Here is an 18,096-nt window from a genome sequence, read left to right as displayed (position 1 = left end):
GTGTCCATCGAGGCAGGTTCAATGGGGCCTTTAAAAAGTCAGGAGCAACATCTGTCCAGGGCACATCCTCGGGGTGCTGGCGTAAGAACCCCCCTGCCCCCCGCATGTATTGCTAGACACATCTAATTGTGAGGAATTGTTATCTTCACCACGGGGGTGAGAAAAAATCCCTTCAAACTAAGAAACCATCCGACCACAGACAGAGACACACAGTCGCATGAAGGATTTCTGTGAATCATTTATTGTTCACTTCAGAAGATAACATCAGGCCCCTCTTACACACAGTTGCCTCACCAGCACCAACAACAACCGCAACCTCGTGTGTGTGTTTGTGTTGCCCAAACAAACTCCGCCACCGCCTAACCCCCACCCCCACCCTGAGGATGCGTGTGATGTAAAGCAAACCGAAAAACGAGTTATATAGAAAAAATAAACCAAAGCAGCATCCCAGCCATTAGCTAGGCCGAAAGATATATTTATATCATGTATATAATATAGAGGAGATATTGGGACCTTTTCAAATGTCTGAAGCCAACAAGCTCAATTCCAGCCTCAGCATGTCCTAGCATGTCGGGTGTTGACGTGACATGCTAGGCCACGCTATGACAAGCACGGAATTCAGCTCCTCCATCACGGCAACTTTTATATATTAGGCCCCAAGACATGTGCACTATTAAAATAATTAGAGGTTATAACCAAAGGGCATGTACCTAGGCAGGCAGACTGTTCGGGCAGAGTGGTTATACAACCAACCGACTTGGTTGGTAGTTTGCCTCTCACAGCACCAAGTCGAAGACATATAACTATGGCTTGGTTTCTTTGGGTGAGCTGAGCAAATAATACGAGAGCATGTGATTGGAAACAATTTCACACAGTGAGGTTTTGGTCGTCACCAAGTGAAATGCTGAACGCAATAAAAACTGACATCTTCAACTGTAAGGCGATGCAAATCATAGTCACACAAACTTTGAAGTGGTGTTCCTTGCACATTCTCCATAGGCACACACTCATGTGGGTTGCCTGACATGAGACATAAAAAAAACCGGTCATTACTATGCGATTTTGATTGGAAATATCAGTTGCTTCTAAATTAACATTCATTAGGCATAGCGATACTTGATTGTGATGTACCATCTCATTTCGTTAAAGCCGTAGTTTCAGACAAAGTATGTTTCTGAAATGAACACACAGAATTAAAATGAATAAATAAGATCTAAAAAACGAATGCAAAAAATGTACCAATCGAGTGTTTATCAATTTTGAATCTGTGACATTCAGACCTAATGCAATCAAATCAGTGGTTCTCATATAAATAATTAAAGCTAGTCTTGTCAAGCAAATTAAATAAATATCAAATTCATACAGTAAATACCATACACGTTTACAAAGAACAAGATGCATCATGGTGGTGGAAAGGGTTGGGTGGAGTGCGTCAATTGCTTAACAGTAGATCAACACTTGTACACAAAACCAGGGCTTGGTTCTTTGAACGAGCGAAGGTATTCAGCATTGCCTTGAACACAGCCCTGAGCCCTGCACGTCATAGCGACGAAGGCCACCTCTGACCGCTGGTTGTCAACCAGTCGGATAACTTTGTCACTGCATCGCAATGGCAACCCTGAGAACGCCTTGGTCTTTGTCATAAAAAATGTATGGCCCTGACTGTTAAAACCTTTTAAAAAAAGGGGAAATAGGGCCGATGCCACTACATGCCACTGTGGCGTGTGTGCAGCAGCACACAGCTGCGCTCGGTGGAGAATAGTGCAAACGGGTCTGGCTGGGGGAAAACTGATGACAGCTGATTAGAGGTGGAAGCTGTGTTGACAGTTACCCTGACGACAGTATGAGCTGGGTAAAAAATAACAAGTCAATATTGCACAATCCACGTTCGGGCAAAACATAGTGCAGTTTGGAAGGCAGAGATGGGTGGCACCATATGTTGTTTCTGAAAGGCTCTTAAGCAGCATCCTTAAAAAAAAAAAGCTACACTGTGCATATTTCAAAACGGAAACCGATCCATTCGTGATGGTGGATCGATCGGTGAGTGTGCAGGATTCCCACAGGGCAGCGGTGGTGGTTAAAGGGAGCTATGCTAAGCTGAACACGTGAAGCGGGACAGCTGACCTGATGAATTTTTCAGACTACCAGCATGTGACCCTGCGTCATTCTTTCACTATCAATGGGCTGACAGCTGTCCCGAAAAGCCTGGGGAGTACGGTCGAAATAAACTGTCCACTGCAACGGATCAAACTTCCCCACACATTGACTCAGGGAGGCGTACAGTTTATTAAAGTGACGTTGAGTGAACTAAAAGTGATATGCATTATGCACATGTACCCGTGAAAATTATATATCATATTTTTTAAGTGAGGATGAGTAATAAGGGCAAATGAAGGACAAAAGTCAGTAGACTGCAGACTTAAAAAGCAACTTCACAAAAGTTAAGTCAATATTTAAGTCAATATTAAGAAAATATTTCCCAACTCATCGCTCTCTCCACCTCTCTCCCTCTAAAAGCTTTAGCCTCCGCCAGAAGCTTTAGAGAGCAAAGAAAACCAAACTGAGGGGACATCATGATTTCAAGATGATCCACATTGACACTTTCAAACACAGGTTACACAACTGCTGCGTCAGCGCATGTCACCTGATGTGTCAATGGAAGGTGCGTAGCCTTATCGTTTGCTTGTTTGTTCTTGATGCTCGACGACCCGTGATCCAGGAACCCTACAGCATCTAGGTAAATACACGTGACGTCACCACCACATATTTGTGCAGGTGTCAGCATTCACACGTATCAACATTTTTGCATGGGCAACCCGCCCATGTTGCTCAAAATAGTTGCAGCAGTACGTCAGGCCCCCACTGCATGGCGGTCTGGGCCACAGCGAAGACGGCGGCTCCCAGGGTAGCGGACAGGCCCCACACAGCCATCTTCACCATGCGGTTCCCTCGGCCCAGAGCCGGGGCCTCTGTGCTGGCCACGGCCCACTCACCCGGGCCTGGGTAGGAGGGACGGAGGAGCATGTTAACAGTCAGACAAGAAGAGGGTTAAAGCTAGGGTACGACAGTTCGGAGACACCTGCCAGAGTGAGCACTGTCCAAAGTATTCAACCGGAAAAATAGAACACGCTCCACCCTTCAGGGGGTTCCTCCCAAACACATGACGAGCTCGCTAGCTCTAACAATAGGTCTGCCTCGCCATTGTGGAAAACTTGTGTGTAGCGAGTGCACTGGTAAAGTGCACGCAGGTAGGCGGGTAGATACGTTGACAGACAAGTACGCCATCCAAAGATTTCATTTCGGCGATTGAAATGTTTGCGGGCTGCGTCAGATTATCATGATTGATTGTCGACATATTGTGAAGAGAATTTGAATACAAAACAACAACAATGCATCTTGAAATAAATGGCCTGCCCTAGCTTTAACAACAAACCCATGGGGGGGGTAAGGGAAGAGATGAATACGACTAAAGGCCAGCAGGGCATGGAGAGCACATGGAGGAGAACAAAGAGGGGCTTGAGAGATGAGCAACACTAGGATACATTGAGAAAAGGTCATGATGCTGCATTCATATAAAGTATTATCAGCTCCAAGTAGCAGCTACCTCTTTATTATCCCTTCAAAATACAGTATTTGGTCAAAGGAATATAATTGATACAGCTATCGGGGATCTCCACTGCAGTCCACTTTAACTTGACAGTAACGACATGATTCTTAACAAAACAATGTTGATTAAAAAATCCTCCGATAAATAAAGCCATCCCCTACTGTGCTAGCCAGGCATCCGAGGGGCTCCCTTACGGTCTCCTTCTGGAGAGTAACGAACACTGGGACGGCCCCTCGTGCACCTGATCACCGACGGGCCCCCGCGGTGCTAAAGCGCTGAGGTAGGACATCTCTCACCACGCCTGGAGGCGGAGCAGCCTCTCTCCCTGGTGATGCGCCGGAGGACGGAGTCAGGTCTCTGGTGCAGCGTGGAGCGCTGGAAGCTCTGGAAGGTGCTGATGGACAGGCTGTGGGAGGGGGGGCGGGGGTGGGGCAGATGGGCGGGTGGGGTGGTGGGAGGGGTGGGGAGAGGAAGGAGTTAATTGGTGGCGAGGAGAGGAGAAGGGGAAAGTGTGCCGGCTGATGATAGAGAGGAGCAGTTTCGGACGGAGGGAGAGAGTGGACACGACGTAGGGGACGAGAGGAGGGCAATTAGTCGGGGATCACTTTTCCCCGGGAAGGAAGCGAGGGACGAAATGGATAAGAAGGAGAGAGAGAGGGAAAAGATGAAAAATGACAAGAGACACACGCGCGTTTGCCAAGGGAGGAAGGAAAGAAAGAAAGAAAGGAAGGAGAGAGGCGAGCAAGCAAGAGAGAAGGTCAAGAAAGAAGAGAACAAAGTCGGGAGGAGAAGGAGGAGAGAGAAGTCAAAGAAAGAGCGAGGGAAAGAAGCCAGGAGAGGCAGCAGTAGTAGAAGGCACCGTATCCTTATTTAACCGGCGACTCATCCTTCAGGTGCTCCCCTACTGGGCCCAGAGGAACGCGCTGGTCTCCGCTCACTAAGGAAGAGTAACTCTCCAGGCCGGCGCTCTGCAGTGTTAGCCAGCTAATGACCTCTGCTTTGGTACCCCGGCAGCCACAAACAAGCCGGGGCCCAAAGGCCGCCTTATTAGGAGAAAACAACACTCTGGATACGAGGGTGTGCTCACGCTGTGTGTGCTTTAAAAAATGAACTTTTCCTACCAAAGTCTGTGATTTACATCATTATAAAAAATAGTGTATGGAGAGGAACATCTTGAAAGGAATATGCAGCCCTTTCCATATTTCCCCCCCCCCCCCTCTTTTGCCGAAGTAATATCCACAACAAAGGCTGGAGAAAACTATAGGTGGGCGAGCCTTTCGGAAAAACAACATCCTCCTCTCTCTCTCGCCTTTCTCGAGACTGTTCCTCAGAGTTGAATCAGTGTGTGAGCGGTGCCCACCGCCTGCACCACCCTGCCATCGCCGGGGGGCTGCTTCCCCACCGGGGCCTGCCCGTACCTCGTGCGAGACTGAAGGGCCGCCCTCTTGGCCAACAGAGGGGGGGGATACCGGTCAAACAGAGCCTGGGCCTGGCCAATCAGGAGCTCGTAAGGGAGGTCCTGGGGTATGCGGGAGAGGAGGAGGTGGACCATGGCCATGTCACACTCGCTCTGACGCACCTCCTTCTCCCGGTGCAAGACAATCTGCCGGAGGAGGAGAGGAGGAGAGGAGGAGAGGAGAGGGAAGGGTTTGAGCAACATGGGGTCTGTGTGAGTTAATGTGAGCCGGGCAGAGTAATTGGGATGTAATGAGTGGCAGGCAGTGCAATAGACGGTAAGTTTGTTGGGCCTGTTGCTCTCGTTAGCCTGGGAGGAAGCATGGACGCTCTCGTTAGCCTGGGAGGAAGCATGGACTACTTTCACGCCGCTATGACGCGCACACTTCAAAAGATAACACTCACAAACTTCAAAAGAGTGCGCACGCACACACACACACACACACACACACACACACACACACACACACACACACACACACACACACACAACCCTTGAATAAAATGATGGCGCCCATATCAATGGTGTCCTTTATTCTCACACTCGATGCATTTGCAGTTCAAGCTGGCTGGCAACGTCGCTCTGTCTCCTGGTGAAACTGCCTTGTCAAAATCACGCCGTTTGAGGCAACGTTGGCCATATTTGCTGATTTAATAATGCCTTTCGGCTTCAAGAGGCTAGCCTACAGAATGTTATGAATAGCAGGCTGGTGATGGTGGTCACAATTCAACGCTGGTTTATTACTCCAGCATGCCTAGTAGCCTTATACTGGATTGGTTACTGGCAGTTTAAGTCCAGCGCGCTCTTGCTAAATTATAAAAGCAGCGTTTTTGGACGGTTTAACTGCTAAACCTTGTGTAAGTAACAGTGTTAAAGAATTGGATACCGCCCAGCACACACACACACACGCACACGCACACACACACACACACACACACCGTAGCAGCGAGGTAGATGGGCATCAGGGGATGCGACGCCAGGAAGAAGTCATAGAGTCGCAGGGTGTGTCTGAACTCTGATAGGACGTGGCCGTACCATGTGATCAGCCATGACAGCGCAAAGATGGTGCCCACCTCTGATCTGCAGAAGAACAAAAATAATGGATCAAGATAGACGTTGCAATATGTAAATGCATAGGCGTGGCTCAAAATGTTAGTAATGTCGCCTCAGAGTCTGTTTCTTCCACCCCCGATTCTTATATCCGTCTCAGAGCTACAGGATTTGGACATCATGCAACATGAAAAGCGTGATCAGGTTTAATATAGGCTTATCCTAACTTAATCCTGAACTCTTAAGGCTTAAGATGAGGAATATGACTGCTGGTTGAAGCAAACAGGAAATTATATTCGGTATGAGACCGTTGATAATATTGCTCCATATTGTCGGTCAATAAGGTTCTTCTTCATTTTGAGACTAATTTCATGATGCAAATTAAGGCCACACCCAAGACGAATAGAAAAAAAGATACATAATTCCAAATAGGAATGAGCTGTTCAGGTCACTGGTCTCAGTAGATTGCTTTGTATCAAAGCTAACAACGTTGCAATAGTCCACTTTAACTCTCCCTAGTCCCCCAAGAGTCTTCCACCTTACAAGTTACAGGACCATTGATGTTCATGTTTCAACTGACATAACAGTTCAAACCAATATCCCATTTCATCATTTGTCTTGACACCCAAACTGTGCTTACAGCATCAAATGCTGAGGAACGAGGAAAAAATGCTAACATCATAAATAATAATTGCAATAATTACTGCCGAAGGGGGATCTCTTAATCAAAGTGATAACAATAGCCGTGACTTGTTGATGTGGGGATCTAGCGTGGGAATGTGGTAGTTCCAAACGTTGGCGTGCCAGCCCCATTGCCAGTGGGGCCTATCTGACATGAGTCAGGCAGAACTAATGTTCCCCAACGGGTTAAGGTATTTGTGACGTATCAGGTATCAGGTCCTCTGCCACATGCCACACTCCACTCCAGCCAAGGACGCACAAGAGGGTGTAAGAAATCTGGTTTATTATAAAATTTGCATCAAATAAAATGACAATGGCCAGGCAGGAGATCTCTCCGTGAGTGTGTGTGTGGGGAGACGGCTGGTTCAACCAGTGCACCGGGATGACTCAATGTGCAACAGGTGCGTGCACCTGTTAAAGAAGAAATCCGGTGTAAAATGGATCTGGGATATGTTTAGTATGATAACGAGTTGGAATGTTCCTTTGGTAGCAAAAAAGCGCATGTAGATGCATTCTTCAGTCGGCTTTTTATGGCAGATTCTACCAAAATGCTGTAAACTTGGAACGATGGGGGCATGTGCTATGGTAAAAACTAAATCGCTATTTTAAACCACTTACAAGGCTAGAAGTAGCCCGACACTTCTTTGGTAGTATAATAAGGGTCTTAACATATAAAACGAGGCATTGATAACTTTGTTAGTGTACAGATTGTTTATTAAAAAGGACATTTTATACACACAATACCATCAGTAGTTCACCCGTCGACGCCATCTTGACGAACGCCATTGACGAACACAGCGCTTGTGACATCCGTGAACAACACCCAAGTTTTGTGTTCGCCAATCTGCTTATCGAGTCTTAAAAACAAAATGGCGTCGACGGGTGAACTACTGATGGTATTGTGTGTATAAAATGTCATTTTTAATAAACAATCTGTACACTTACAAAGTTATCAATGCCTCGTTTTATATTTTAAGACCCTTATTATACTACCAAAGAAGTGTCGGGCTACTTCTAGCCTTTTAAGTGGTTTAAAATAGCGATTTAGTTTTTACCATAACACATGCCCCCATCGTTCTAAGTTTATGGCGTTTTGGTAGAATTGGCTAAAAACAGCCAACTTAAGAATGCGTCTGCATGCGCTTTTTTGCTGCCAAACGAACATCCCAACTCATTATCATATTAAACATATCCCAGATCCATTTTACACTTGATTTCTCCTTTAAGGGATCAAAACAATAATACTGAAACTAACTTTATGAGCAACTTCAATGTTGTCGCCGCCTTTATAATTTAGCTATACACATTACAGGGTTTCCCACAGAATTAGATTTTTCTTGCGGTATTGAGGTCGTCATTGAGGTCGTCGACGTGACACTGGGCACTAAAGAAGCGATCACCGGTCATCCCAGTCGGTCATCGCAGTCCGGTGTGTCTGGCGATGTATACTTTCCCAGGAGACGGTCGGGTAACAGCACTCCTCTTTATAGAGCCATCGCTCCCTAAACAATAGCCTAACTAGAATGCAATTAAACCGGAGACTTCTCACGTTTCTAAAATGTGGTTCATTGGTTTAGAAGTTTAGACAACAGTAAAAAGCAGTTAACGGAAGGGCCAGTGGAGCTCACAAGTCCTCATTGAGATTAAGAACGCGTATCCAATTAGAGTTTTTCGGTATTTGTTCGATCCCTAATTCTTATTCCTGAGCTGCGAAATCAGTTATCAATGAATAAGGCAAGCCGTCCTCTCTGCAGAGAAAAGCCAAAAACAATAATTCCTCCCTCAATCATGTTTTGATTCAGACTGTGAGAGGAGGGGCTTCTCACAGACAGTTCATTGTCAGTGTGTTGGTGAGAAAGAGAGAGTGAGAACAAATCAATGTGTTGCATGCAGCTCTATAATGCAATAAGATTTTAACCATTTTAAATAGCGTCATTCTCTCTCCCGGATATAAGAAATGCTATAAAAATGACCATGCCAAGTAAGGTCTATGGTTGGGAAACACTGGATTAGTCTGGTGGCTGGCATGAACCACAAAATAGCAAATCGTAGTAAACTACATAAAATATATCGTCTCTACTGGATTAATGTCTTCCCAGTGGTTAGGGAGTAAAATGCAGATGCTGCCATTGACATGTAACAGACTATTTCCGTGTGTAAAACTACAGTTTTATCTGGGTTTTAAGAATGTTGGACATAATTCGTATTAATCAAAGTACGCAGATTATAACATAGGTCTAGTCGTTTTTTGATATTTTAATGCAAAATGTCACCTATTAACCTTTAATAGAAAGAATGCTGCCATCTAGTGGCAAGAATGTGTGTTTATCTGCCCGTGTGTGCGGTTGTGTTCATCTGCACGCATGTGCAAGCGTGTGCAGTGTACCTGATCAAGAAGTCGTGTAGCTCTTTGTCCACCTGTTCTAAAATTGGCATCAGGTAGTTAAGAATATGCTTGGTTCGGTCCATAGTAGGGTCCATGAAATCCCTAGAATGGGGGGCAAAGAAAGACATATAAATAACTGTTTGCTTGGATATTCTGGAGTACCAAGATACGAGTCTTAACTTCTTACCTGGAACTTGAGGTCCCAGAACCAAATCATTTATAGACACTCAAGAAGAAACCATTGAATGCATTTATAAATTCAAGTTGGGTTAATAAAGAATATACCAGGGTTTCAGTGAGGTAATAAGTAATTGTATTACTCTAATTAAAACTAATTATATATTTTTAAATATAATTAGTATTATATTTAGTATTTTAGTATTTTATATTAGTATATATTTAGTAATATTATATTAAGTATTATTTTAAGCATCGCAGATGAGCCATTATGAACATCTCATCTGATAAACTTTCAGAATGGACTGGGTGTGTCGGTTAGCCCTACCCTTTCGATTATCACAAAATAATAAATTGAGAACATTGTGTGACTAATCCCCAACGACTCCCAAGAAACTTAATATAGGTTTCGAATAACTTGCTGCCCGTTGGCACCATTGGCTTGTATTTACCAACCAATAAAATAATCCCGCTCATTATCTCTTATTCATCATGACATTTCACTGTGGTATACGGTGTATGATATGTTTGTGTATGTGGTTTTTTGTGTCACTGCAGCATGCATGACATTGTCTAGCTTCAATGCTGTGTGTATGTTTTTACACTGCCAAAGATGCCCGACTTATGCACACCTTTTTCGCGGCATGGTCCGTGCGTTTACACTGACCGAGGTAATATACCGGCCTGAGTTCGCACCCCAATTTTTTAACCCTCCCGGACCCTACACATATTGGCGCAACCAGGGGCGGGACTTGGGTAGAGGTGTTGCTGCATTGTCTCTACAACAGAGACAACGCAACAACAACAAGACAAAACAAGTGGTCAGCAAAATGAAGAATATGTTGGCGTTTTTGCACTTGTAAATAGTTAATCGCATTTTTAGCCTACAATCAGATGCATACTCATTCTTGCATGCGAGTCTCTTCAATCAAGACCTATGGAGTCTAGACCGACAGAGGTCTAGAGGTCTACACTGTGTGCACAATTATTAGGCAAGTTGTATTTTTGAGGATTAGTTTTATTATTGAACAACTACAGTGTTCTCGGTCAATCCAAAATGTTAATGAACCTAAACTGAATGTTTAAGAAAGAAAAAGTGAGGATTTGTCTTCTTAAGAGAATAATTATGTGCACAATTATTAGGCAACTATTAGTGTGCAGAATTATTATGCAACTAAATGAAAAAACTAACATTTTCCCATCTTACTTGTTTATTTTCATCTGTTAAAGTGAGAATATGAAAAAAACTCGAAATTTACAAATAAACCTAACATGTCAAAAAAAAACAAACAGTGACCAATATAGCCACCCTTCTTTTCAATAACTGTCACAAGCCTTCCATTCATGGAGTCTGTCAGTTTCTTGATCTGTTGACGATCAACTTTTTGTGCAGCAGCAACCACAGCCTCCCAGACACTGGTCAGAGAGGTGTACTGTTTTCCTTCACTGTAAATCTCCCGTTTAAGCAGGGCCCACAGGTTCTCAATAGGGTTTAGGTCTGGTGAGGAAGGGGGCCATGTCATTATTTTTTCATCCTTAAGGTCTTTACAGGCTAGCCATGCAGTGGAGTACTTCGATGCATGCGATGGAGCATTGTCCTGCATAAAAATCATGGTCTTCTTGAAAGATGCAGACTTTTTCCTGTACCACTGCTTGAAGAAAGTGTCTTCTAAAAACTGGCAGTAGGTTTGGGAGTTGATTTTGAGGCCATCTTCAACCCGAAAAAGGTCCAACTAGCTCATCTTTAATAATACCAGCCCATACCAGTACCCCACCTCCACCTTGCTGGCGTCTGAGTCGAAGTGGAGCGCTGTGTCCGTTACTGATCCAGCCACGGGCCCATCCATCTGGTCCATCAAGAGTCACTCTCATCTCATCAGTCCATAATACCTTTGAAAAATCTGTCTTTTTTTGGCCCAGTCTTGACGTTTCAACTTGTGTGTTTTGTTCAGTGGTGGTCGGGCTTCAGCCTTCCTTACCTTGGCCATGTCTCTAAGCACTGAACACCTTGTACTTCTGGGCACTACGGGTAGGTTGCAGTTCTGGAATATGGCAGCACTTGAGGATAATGGGTTCCTGGTAGCTTCACGTTTGATTCTTCTCAAATCTTTGGCAGTTAATTTGCATCTTTTCTTCTCAATACGTTTCTTGCGACCCTGTTGGCAATTTGCAACAAAAAGTTTGATGGTTCTGTGGTCTCGCCCCAAATCTTAGCAATTTCAAGAGTGCTGCATCCCTCTGAAAGACTTTTTACAATTTTTGACTTTTCAGAGTCCGTTAAATCTCTTTTTCGGCCCATTTTGCCTGAGGAAGCGAAGCTGTCTAATAATTATGCACACCTTGATGTAGAGTGTTGATCTCCTTAGGCCACACCCTCATTCATTACGCAAATACACATCACCTGGTATGCTTAAATACAATAAGCGCTCAAGTTTATATAGCTTGATGTTGGAAAACATGCATAAAAATTATGATATGGCCCAAATACTCACTTGCCTAATAATTGTGCACACAGTGTAGACTCCGCCTTCTCCAATGAACCAAGAAAGCCCGCTCCCTGACGACGGAGGATTTTTCCCCCCCTCAGTTTTACACAGGCAAGACAGTGAAATTTCTTGGCGTACATGTCAAACGTGTCAAACTCTGTAGCTACTCATTGTCAGAGAACAAATCAGAACAAAAATGCAACGGCGGAGACTTTGCTTCAACACCTTGTCAAAATACATCTAAAAAAATGCAGGGCTCTACATGCAACCAAAATATTTAAGTGTGCGACTAATATTTTTTATAGGTCGCACTGGTGCACTTGACGCTGCCCGGGTAAAAAAATTAATTTCCTTCGCAATCGCATCATCTCTCTGTGTTCTCCTGTAATCTAACTCACACTCATAGAAGGATCATATCATGGTCTAAACCAATAAGAGAAAGAGCTCGGTCGTTCTTTGCCTTTGATTGGCTCTGGTCCTGTTCAATGCTTGTGTTTTTTTTTTAAATTACGAATGACCTGAGTGCCAGAGTAACTGAAACGGATAAAGAAAATAAACGAGAGAAAAGAGGGGAAAAATTAAGCGAGGTAAAAACATAGAATGTTTTTTCATTCAAAAAAACTAAGCCTACTGTTCCAACCTGCCCTACTACTGAGAGTAGTTATTCAGAGAGTCTGAATTACCCACACAAGCCCTTTTAGTTTGAAATGTTCCATTTCAGCTCAGTGAAAAACTTGAAACACTTTATTTTTATATATAATTGTGCTTCAAATAAAGACAAGCATTTCTCTACACCTTATGCTGCATTCCAGGGACACTTTTTAGCCCGTAAGTTACGAGCTGGAACTGGGAGTGAATCGGTCTGTTACGAGTTCAAGGGTAGTGAGTTGCGGGTTTGTCTGCCGTTCCAGGGCATTTTCATGGGTAGAAGGTTGTGAAAACACGGGTTAAGGGTTGCCTGGAACGCACCATTATTCTTGATCAAAAATCATTCACATTATAAGAAAGTTATGGAGAGCGATAAAAAGGTGACCTCATGGCGTTAAAGGCGACGCTATGAAAAATTTGGTGCACCTAAATTTTGTGCTGGTGCACCAGTGCAACCAACGCATAAAGTTAGTCTGGAGCCCTGAAATGTATTCATAACATAGTTGAAAAAAGTTGAATAGAAAGAGGTGCGTTCGTATTTTCTACGGTATTTAACATCATACCTTATGTATTTGTAAATACAATGGTAAAGCATAATACCATGATACTGCCCAAGCCCACACAGTAAGTTTCTCATGCCATGCTACTCAGATCAGATTTATTCATAACAGTGTGAACAGCACATATGCCATGCAATCTGATCCTAACCCTGATTCTAACACAGCAGCTACTCTCCTTTTGAAAACCAACTTCATACTTATTCAATGGTATCTCCATGAACAACAGCCTACCTGTCAGTCAAACAGATAACAGGTAAAATCTACACCATTCATAAAAAAAGAACCAGAGATCTCAACTAACAACACCCGCCCTATTGAACCATGCCATGCCAGATTAACAGGATTCAAACAATCATGTCACATTTCTATCTGACATGAAGCAAGTTAAACTGGAAACAAAACTCCTCAGATCCCTCTGCCACCTTTCCCTCAACTTTGCATCTCTGGTCTGTGCGTGCCTGCTTCTATGGTCATAGCAAGAGCTAAATTCTTTCAATGGTTATCGACATAGCACACCCAACCTCTCCCTGTGTTTATCGTTTGTGAAAGGGGGCACTGATTCTTAGTTTTATTTCAGACTAGCAGAAATCGTGTCACGGTTTTGAGTCACGGATCGGATCGTGAACAACAAATAAAATAACAGAATATTCAAAAACAAAATAAAGTGCAACCTGAGGCTTTAACCCTTATACTTTTAACATGGATAGTAAACATTATTATTATCAATTTATTTTCATAGTCAGCCAATCCGCAGATCACTTGCATTCCTAACCTTGAGGGTTGATCCGTGGTCATCCGTGATCCGTTGCACCACTACAAGCCACTAGCCATTTGTCACCAAGAGCGCAAGGGTCTGCCCCGGGGCACGGCCAGCACCTACCGGAGGTGGTGGTTGGAGAGCGTGTGCAGCATGGCGATGGCGGTCCTCTCGCCCACCAGCAGCAGCAGGCTGACGGCCACGTCGTGGTACCCCTGGTAGTAGTGGAGCTGGGGGTTCCGGCGTAACACCTCCAGCATCATGTCCGTCAGCTGCTCCTGGAGCACCGCCCGCTGGGACGCTGGCATGCCTGACACAGGGAGAGAGAGAGAGAGAGGGAGAGAGCGTCACAGAGACCGAGAGACAGAGAGAGGGAGCGAGAGAGACACACAAAGATGGTTCCTCTCAGCTGGCCTTTGGGGTGTTTTCTTTGGACATGGTTTGTGTATGCTACGCAGGGACACTGGGTCAGACAGACAGACAGAGGAACAGAGAGACAGAGATATGGCACTAGAGAGAGAAATGAGAGACAGAGAGGCAGACAGAGGAACAGAGACATGGCAAAAGAGAGAGAGAGCAATAATAGAGAGGGCTTTCTATTTTATGTACTTAAAAGAATCTTTAAGTAAAGTGAAGCTTATAGTAAAGCTTAAAGTAATAGGGATATAAAATAAGAAAATCACTGTAGAGGACATGACATTCCCAGATGTTAGTGGATCATCCATGAACCATTGATAAGGAGACTCAAATTTGACTGATCGCCTGTAACCCGATGAGTTAATGACAACAATCAGAATCCCATATCAACTGATTTCTTTACCTTTAGGAAACCGTTTCATCGATCTCCTGACGTCTAGAAGAATTTGGTTGTAATCCTTGTGGTTTTCCCTCACATCTCGACCTTCATTAAAGAAAAATGCACACACTGAACATTTTGGCAAGTATTCATATCTGTATTCATAAACTATCCTGGGTGATCACTCAAACATCTGTTTCAAATATAATTAGCTGAAATCACTAGGTTCCTTCCTAGAATGTAAGCAATATAGCAGTTTGGTCATTCTGAAAGGAAATTCTTTGTACTTTTAAGGCGATTAAGTTATGTGGCCAACACACAGGAGAAGTACATTTATACCAAAATGCCATTCTTTGCATCCTTGGCAAAAACATTCCTACTAAATGACCTTGGGCTGAATGGCTTCAACAAAGGAATTGTGCAAAATTATATTGGAGATGTTCGAGTAAAGCCAGCAGAGCAGGTTAGATCAGATTGTCTGATCAGCCCAATCAAATTTTCCTTAGAGGAGAAAATTATTTGCAAGTTATGAGGATGGTAAATACTACCACGGACCAGGCCTATGAGGCAGATCATACACGTTGATGTTGAGAAGTTTGGGCCACACTTTTCTCCTCAGCTCATTGGTCAGCAGTCCTCCATCACTGACGGCTGCTTTCCGCAGGGTCTCAATGTCCACCGGATCACTGGTCACAAAAATTGGCCTCATGGTTAATTGTGCGAACAGTTCAGTCGTTTGGGAAGCTAGACACAGTTTTTTCTTTGGTGAACAGGCTATGTGTTTGTATGGCAGATAAGCAGATAACTTTGTTTATCGTTTATAGTCAAGCAATATTACCCCAGGCAGTATGGTTTTCTGGCATTATTGGCAAGACAGTAATGCAGATATGAATGATGTTAGCAGCTCAGCATCACTGAAAGTCAAAAATTACGTAATGCACACCCTCGAGTGTGATATTACGGTTACACCACGGTTATGACTATAGGGATTTGTTATATGCATCAGAGCGAAACTGAGATACAACTTACATGGGTGATATGCATGGGCGCAGATCCCGGGGGGGATCGAGGGGACGTGGCCCCTCCAACTTCTGAAAGACATGAAGTTGTTTCCCCCAATATAAATTATTTCTAACTGTATGCGATTGAAGATATATATTTATTAGAAGCCGACTACACTTTCGAATTAAGTCACACATAAACACTTTATTATTGAATGTATGTATGTAATGTTTTGTTTACGTCCCCCCCTATGAATCCTGCTCAGTGGTCACTCTGAACCGTTGCATGTACGATTGGTGCGTAGTGCTTTCCTAAAAGTGGTTTATAAGCTGCTAATAATGTCTTTTACAGCGATCATTTGATATATGTTGGTGACATTATTGATGTCCCCTCCAGAAAATACTCCATCTGAAAATGTTACATGTTTGTGGTCCCCCCCCTAAGTTGTATTAATGTACATAGTAATGAGATCTGCACCCTTGGTCTCATGTTAGTTAATTCTGAACAGATCAGAATTCCTCACTTTACATGTCCTTTTCAGTGGCCAGGTTCAGGGCTATACAGAGACAGAGAGGTTGATATAGATATAGATAGGGTAGCCACGCGTCGCCATTCTCTGCAGAGGTGTGTGGTATATTATAGGCCATTAGTTATGGCAGTTCAGGAACCACAGTTTAGTAAATGAAGGAAGCAGGAAAGATAGACAATGTAGACTTAGACTTGATCGATTAGAATGTTAAAATGCTGGTAAGGTAAAACATCAAAACACGCGCGCACACACACACACAGACACAGACACAGAAACAGACACAGACACAGACACAGACACAGACACAGACCCACCTGTTGAATGCTTGGTGAATCTGAACCAGCTTCTGTTTCTTCCAGGACTCTGTTTCTATACAGATTAGAAAGATGGGATATGAAAGGTTTGGGGACAGGGCTGATGCTGTAGACATGATATTGGAACCTGATATTAACCAGGTCATAAGGAGTCATACAATAACCCATGCATTTGAAGAATGTGCTTAACATGTCATAACAAGTCCAACTTTAGATACATACACACCAACATCTTCTGTATATCATATTATATATGCAAAGAGGCAGGTCAGTCCTTACATTTTGAAATTAGACTATATAGTTACGTTACACTCACTCATAAACAGGTAGTCGTTATGCTTACCAGCAGCAAACAATAAGAAGCGGTGCATCATTGAAACACTAAACTGCTCATTCGCCTCGATATTGACCCCAAGACGTGCACGACCAGAAATGACTGACATCTTGCCACGCAACCAGACACGTCAACGAGTTTGAAGCTTCCAATGGAATTGTTATATGAAACGTGAACATGCTCTAAAATTAAAATTGAGTGTATCATTAGTGACAACGCAGTAGCCTGAGCTAAACTAAAACTTACCTCCTCTTGTGGCATTGCCATACTCGTTCACACGACCTCCTGCGTTATTTTTATTTTTGTTCGACTTTTTCATCACAATTAAAAACGTCCACGTTGTATAACGTAACATCGATCAGACCGAGCTTTTAGAAGCCACAGTAATAATAACACATTATAATCGCACACGTTTAAAACATGGACTAATTAGACCGTTTATTCGTCATCAAGCCTGTTAGTTAACATAGAAATTAACAAGCACAACGCTCAGTCGCTTTTCTCTTCTTCCTGGCTGCTTTGCAGTAGTTATTTGGGCTCGAGGGCGTATTACTGCCCTCACCTGGTGAGCTTTAGACTCTAAACCTGTAGCGTCTACACACACTCAAGTAGGTACAAGACCTACTTGAGTTAAAAATTATTAATAATTTAAAATAAATGATTAAATTTTTTACTAATTTTAAATTAAAGTAGTCCTACACACACTTGAAAAATAATTATAATTTTAGTGAGAGTTAGGGTTAACCCTAACTCTCACTAAAATTGTAATTACAACAAACTACGATTGGTTTGTAATAATTATAATTATTACAAACTAATTAGTTCGTAGTTTGTTGTTTGTCTGGGCTTGTACATTCAAATGCATCTTGGGATTTTTTGTTGTAGATACTCCGCCACATTGAAAGGACTGGTAATGTTTTGGTAATGTCAAAGTTATAGTTATGGGCATAGTCAATCCAAAAGAAGAAGAATAAATTTCATACCTGAGTCAATTGAACACCGTTTTAATTGAAAGAACGGCATCTGTTATGTAAAATAATACTTAATAACACTTATAATAACACAACAACATACCAGCTCAGATGACTGCACATTGCAAAGATTGAAATAACGTGATTTTATAACTTCAGAAAACTTTGAAAAACGTGAATTATGCTGTTTCTTGGATCAGTTTTTTGGGGGAATGTGCACAAGCTATTCTGGTACTCTGCTACTCTGCTTTGGTCAACCTATTCTGTTGATTAGGTTGGAGATCGTGTTGTGTGGAGTACAATTTCGATTTTGTTCAAAGGGCAATTATATTGATTTTTGTT

General features: G+C 43.1%; 1 protein-coding gene across 1 annotated transcript; it reads right to left on the bottom strand.

Annotated features, from left to right (window-relative positions):
* Positions 1–294: 294 nt before the first annotated feature.
* LOC307084688 (TBC1 domain family member 20) lies at positions 295–17,266 on the bottom strand. Its single transcript, XM_079749160.1, has 10 exons — positions 17,030–17,266; positions 16,450–16,504; positions 15,160–15,290; positions 14,629–14,709; positions 13,932–14,118; positions 9,181–9,282; positions 6,002–6,143; positions 5,026–5,210; positions 3,904–4,013; positions 295–2,999 (listed from the first exon to the last, which is right to left on the bottom strand). The coding sequence occupies exons 1-10, from the start codon at positions 17,136–17,138 to the stop codon at positions 2,830–2,832; spliced, it is 1,272 nt and encodes a 423-aa protein (XP_079605286.1). The 5' UTR covers positions 17,139–17,266; the 3' UTR covers positions 295–2,829.
* Positions 17,267–18,096: the final 830 nt, after the last annotated feature.

Source organism: Pollachius pollachius (genome assembly GCF_949987615.1).
Source record: "Pollachius pollachius genome assembly, chromosome: 13".
In the NCBI taxonomy this organism is placed as follows: domain Eukaryota; kingdom Metazoa; phylum Chordata; class Actinopteri; order Gadiformes; family Gadidae; genus Pollachius; species Pollachius pollachius.
The sequence above is the reverse complement of the archived record's forward strand: the minus strand, read 5'-3'. Positions and strand labels throughout refer to the sequence as shown.

Excerpts from the sequence above, each read along its gene's own strand:
- LOC307084688 (XM_079749160.1), bottom strand. The coding sequence starts at position 17,138 with ATGTTACGTTATACAACGTGGACGTTTTTAATTGTGATGAAAAAGTCG. Across the intron at positions 15,291-16,449 it reads ATTCACCAAGCATTCAACAG|TGATCCGGTGGACATTGAGA; the intron begins GTGGGTCTGTGT and ends TTTTGTGACCAG. Across the intron at positions 5,211-6,001 it reads CCATCTACCTCGCTGCTACG|ATTGTCTTGCACCGGGAGAA; the intron begins GTGTGTGTGTGT and ends CTCCTCCGGCAG.